A 4,648-nucleotide genomic window follows, 5' to 3' on the forward strand; every position below is an offset into this window, starting at 1 on the left:
ACTTGACAATAGATGAACTGAACCCGAGGTCGGGGGGCGCCTGTCGTGTGATTTTAAATACTCGGTTGCACAGAGTATCCCACGCTTCTGAGAGCCCTTTGTTCCGCCGACAGCCCCGCCCCCGGGACCCCACCCTCTTTCTGCCCTCCCGGCGGTTAGTGCAGAGCCGCCGGCCACTCCCACCCCATCACTTGGGAGGAACAAAAGTCAACCCTCAGGGCGGAGGGGTCCTGGGTACCACCAGGGCGTTGTGCACTCCTGGAAAGGGCTGGGCAAGGGTGGTGGGCTCTAAGGTCACTTCACCCCTGGATGCTACTTTACAGTGAGAGGAGCCACCAGCCCTAGACAGACAAAGGAGAGGGCAGGCCCACGCTGGGGCGGGGCGGAGGCCGCGCTGGTACTCTTGGGCCGCAGGTGTCCAGGGTCGCCATCACACACGACTTCCTTCTGAGGCCACCTGTCCTCCCTCAGCCCTCTATGAGACGGGCATTGGCGCCTGGGCAGTCGCTGGCTTCCAGGATTGAGGAAAAGGGCAGTGATCTCACCAGGGGCGGCTGGCTGGAGGGACTCAGGCCAGTGCCCAAGGAGGAGCCGCAATCTGAGGTGGCCGAGCAGCCTGTGCCACCTCAACCCTCCCACCTGCCGGTACCGGAGCACCTGACGGCCTCTCCACCTGCTCCAGTTCTCCATCGTTCCCATCCGGTGCCAGCTCTGCCCCCAGCCCAGTCAGGCCGCGCTGGTGGCCCCCGCCTCACCGCCCTCTCGCCCTCCTTTTCTTCACCCTTCCCCCATATCCCCATACCCAGACCCCCACCACAGCCCCAGACAATGAGCACGCCCCCACCCTACTCCCAGAAGCCCCCCCTCCCTGTCTGCACGCCCGCTCTGATTGGCCGCGGGCCGGTGGTCCAGCCCCCTGGACGGTCCCTAGGGCTCGGAGCATTACGTCAGCCGGGCCTGGAGAGCGCCAGCGCGAAGGAGACTGGGGGGCTCGGGCTGGGGGCGCGGCTTGCGCCGGCCGCCCCACCCTCTTTGCATAAAAGCCGGAGCCCGCGGGGCCGGCGCTCTCAGCCCGTCGGTTCCCGAGCGTCTTCCCGGTGACCCCGTAGTGGGTGTGTGAGGGGAGGACGGACAGATCCACCAGACGCCGCCGGAGCAGGAGGACGCTGACGAGACACCATGCGTGAGATCGTGCACATCCAGGCCGGCCAGTGCGGCAACCAGATCGGCGCCAAGGTGGGGCGCCGCTGCGGAGGGGGTCGATGGGGGCGGGAACCTGGGCCGAACGCCCCTCGGTGTCCCCAGGCGCTGTCCCGGGAAGGCCTGGGGATCGCCAAGTGCAGACCTTCCCGGCCGCTTTGTGCCGCCGAGGGTGGGGTGGGCTCGGAGACGACTTTCGCGGACAGAGGGGGCACCTCTCTTTCTTCCTGCGGTAACTCATTTGGAGTCCCTGCCACCCCTCGGCCTCCCTCCCCGCTGGCGGCTTGGCAGGCACGCGTGCCTGGAGAAGACGAGGGTGTGTCCGCGAGGCTATGCGTGGCGTCCCGCGCCAGGGGCTGGGACACGAGGAGGATTCATTTAGCTCGCTTGAACTCGAGTCGAGCTGCGGGGGGTGGGGAGGAGAGCGATTGTCTTGAGGTCGCCGGACGTGCTTCGAATCTAAAACCGCGGCCCTTTAGCTCCTTCGCGTCCCTCTTTCCCCGCCCACCAGCTCCTCGCAGGCTGCCCTCGCCTCCTGCCGCCGCCTGGTGCTGCGACCCATGCGCCGAGCTCTGCCACTGCCCGGCTTTGGCTGGTGCTTCCACCCCTCGACCCCTACCTCCCGGGGCGAGCAGCAGCTGTTCCCCTGGGAAACGCCCAGTTTCAACTTTCTGACCCTGCAAAATACAAGCCCCGCGGCTGGTCCCAGGTCACGCCGCCCTTTAAAGCTCCTGAAACGTTGGGTTGTTGGAACTGAGTCGAGGACATTTCATTGTGAGCCTTGGCGTTTCTGGGGGATCGTGCAATACTAAACGCAGCTTTTCTGTCTCAGTTTTGGGAGGTCATCAGTGATGAACATGGGATTGACCCCACTGGCAGTTACCATGGAGACAGTGATTTGCAGCTGGAGAGAATCAATGTTTACTACAATGAAGCCACTGGTAATCGCCCTTGCCCCACCCCCACTCCCTTCCGTTTTTTCCTACCCCTGCCCCCTTTCCCTTGCATGGGATTCCAGGGGTGTGGCCCTGGGAGAGGGTGGACTATTCAATTTAGGAGCCCCACTCTTTCCTTGCAGTATTTCACTGGGCTTCCTTGTGCCGACAGAGCCCTTTGAGAACCTGGTGGTGGGTCTCCCTTTGTTTGGGGCATCATCCATGCCTGCAGGATGGCAGCAGGCACCAAGCCCTTCTCTGCAGAGCTCCTTGCCGGAGGGTCTAAGTCACTGTTGTTCCCTGCAGGTAACAAATACGTTCCCCGGGCCATCCTCGTGGATCTGGAGCCAGGCACGATGGATTCCGTTAGGTCTGGACCATTCGGCCAGATCTTCAGACCAGACAATTTCGTGTTTGGTGAGTGCCTGGTGTGGCTGATGGCATGAGGGACCCATTTTACACTGGGCAGCTGAGACTGGAGAGGTGTGACTGCCAGAGGGAATGCAGGAAGAGCATCCACTCGTGTGCCAGCTTAGCTTTACTATAGGGTAAAAATGTTTGCCTTACAACTTCTAAGAGCTTGGTATCCTGGCCTTCCTTATTTAGAATTATATTTACAAACAAATATGTTAATGTTTGGCCATTTTGATGATCTGAAATAGTCTTATCTGAGCATCGACTCACTGATCCATATGAAGGGGTTTGAGGTAAGGTATTTAATACAATCACCAGTGACTTAAGATATCTCTTTCCCTCTGGCAGGCCAGAGCGGAGCCGGGAATAATTGGGCCAAGGGCCACTACACAGAAGGAGCCGAGCTGGTCGACTCGGTCCTGGACGTGGTGAGGAAGGAGTCAGAGAGCTGTGACTGTCTCCAGGGCTTCCAGCTGACCCACTCTCTGGGGGGCGGCACGGGGTCCGGGATGGGCACCCTGCTCATCAGCAAGATCCGGGAGGAGTACCCAGACCGCATCATGAACACCTTCAGCGTCATGCCCTCACCCAAGGTGTCAGACACGGTGGTGGAGCCCTACAACGCCACCCTCTCCGTCCACCAGCTGGTGGAAAACACAGATGAAACCTACTCCATTGACAACGAGGCCCTGTACGACATCTGCTTCCGCACCCTGAAGCTGACCACCCCCACCTACGGGGACCTCAACCACCTGGTGTCGGCCACCATGAGCGGGGTCACCACCTGCCTGCGCTTCCCCGGCCAGCTGAATGCAGACCTGCGCAAGCTGGCGGTGAACATGGTGCCCTTCCCGCGCCTGCACTTCTTCATGCCGGGCTTCGCGCCCCTGACCAGCCGGGGCAGCCAGCAGTACCGCGCGCTCACGGTGCCTGAGCTCACCCAGCAGATGTTCGACTCCAAGAACATGATGGCCGCCTGCGACCCGCGCCACGGCCGCTACCTGACGGTGGCTGCCATCTTCCGGGGCCGCATGTCCATGAAGGAGGTGGACGAGCAGATGCTCAACGTGCAGAACAAGAACAGCAGCTACTTCGTGGAGTGGATCCCCAACAACGTCAAGACGGCCGTGTGCGACATCCCGCCCCGCGGCCTGAAGATGTCAGCCACCTTCATCGGCAACAGCACGGCCATCCAGGAGCTGTTCAAGCGCATCTCGGAGCAGTTCACGGCCATGTTCCGGCGCAAGGCCTTCCTGCACTGGTACACGGGCGAGGGCATGGACGAGATGGAGTTCACCGAGGCCGAGAGCAACATGAACGACCTGGTGTCTGAGTACCAGCAGTACCAGGACGCCACGGCCGACGAACAAGGGGAGTTCGAGGAGGAGGAGGGCGAGGACGAGGCGTAGATACCCCGAGAGGCGGGTTAGGGAAAGCGGAGGAGGAAGGCGAGGGGGTGGGGGGCTTCCCGGGACAATACCCTGGCAGTGGAAGGAAAGAAGCATGGTCTACTTTAGGTGTGCGCTGGGTCTCTGGTGCTCTTCACTGTTGCCTGTCACTTTTTTTTCTTTTGTAATATTGATGACATCAATGTAACATTTGAGGTATTTCTGAATTACTGTTGTAATGGCTAAAATCACATAAACGTTTGTGTCGGAATGGTGTCCTCTCTTCTTTCTCTTCCTTTTTCTCTTCATTAGCAATTTAAATGTAACTTTCTGAACGCATTGCGTTAAATTCCTCCTTTAACAAAAAGCAAAAGCATAGGTCAAAACACAACTGAACTGATTCTTTGGATATTGAACCAACCAAATAAAATTGAACCAACCGCAGTTAAGATGAGAGACCAACCTGAGTTTTAAAATGCCTTTAATAAATGTTAGTTGCAAAGATGTCTTCTTGAAAGCAAGCAGTGTCTTCATGTGCAATTCCTACTATGCCTTTACCTCCTTTACAAGAAAAGTGTTTTTAGAGTAGTTCCTACATACAGCATAAAATTCTAGAGTGGAAACTTAGTGTCCCTTTTCCCTGTATTCCTTGATCCTCTCTGGTGGGGAACCTTTCTAATCATGGTTATCTTTCTCACATCCCTGCAGAAA

General features: G+C 58.5%; 1 protein-coding gene across 1 annotated transcript; it reads left to right on the plus strand.

Moving 5' to 3' along the window:
* Positions 1 to 946: 946 nt before the first annotated feature.
* Positions 947 to 4,433, plus strand: TUBB2A (tubulin beta 2A class IIa). Its single transcript, XM_017497465.2, has 4 exons — positions 947 to 1,236; positions 2,033 to 2,141; positions 2,442 to 2,552; positions 2,898 to 4,433. The coding sequence occupies exons 1-4, from the start codon at positions 1,180 to 1,182 to the stop codon at positions 3,956 to 3,958; spliced, it is 1,338 nt and encodes a 445-aa protein (XP_017352954.1). The 5' UTR covers positions 947 to 1,179; the 3' UTR covers positions 3,959 to 4,433.
* The last annotated feature ends 215 nt before the right edge of the window (positions 4,434 to 4,648 follow it).

The sequence above is a fragment of the Cebus imitator genome, unplaced genomic scaffold (assembly GCF_001604975.1).
Source record: "Cebus imitator isolate Cc_AM_T3 unplaced genomic scaffold, Cebus_imitator-1.0 Scaffold231, whole genome shotgun sequence".
NCBI lineage: Eukaryota > Metazoa > Chordata > Mammalia > Primates > Cebidae > Cebus > Cebus imitator.

Coding starts and splice junctions, on each gene's coding strand:
- TUBB2A (XM_017497465.2), top strand. CDS start 1,180: ATGCGTGAGATCGTGCACATCCAGGCCGGCCAGTGCGGCAACCAGATC. Junction 1,237..2,032: donor GCAACCAGATCGGCGCCAAG/GTGGGGCGCCGC, acceptor TTTCTGTCTCAG/TTTTGGGAGGTCATCAGTGA. Junction 2,142..2,441: donor TTACTACAATGAAGCCACTG/GTAATCGCCCTT, acceptor TGTTCCCTGCAG/GTAACAAATACGTTCCCCGG.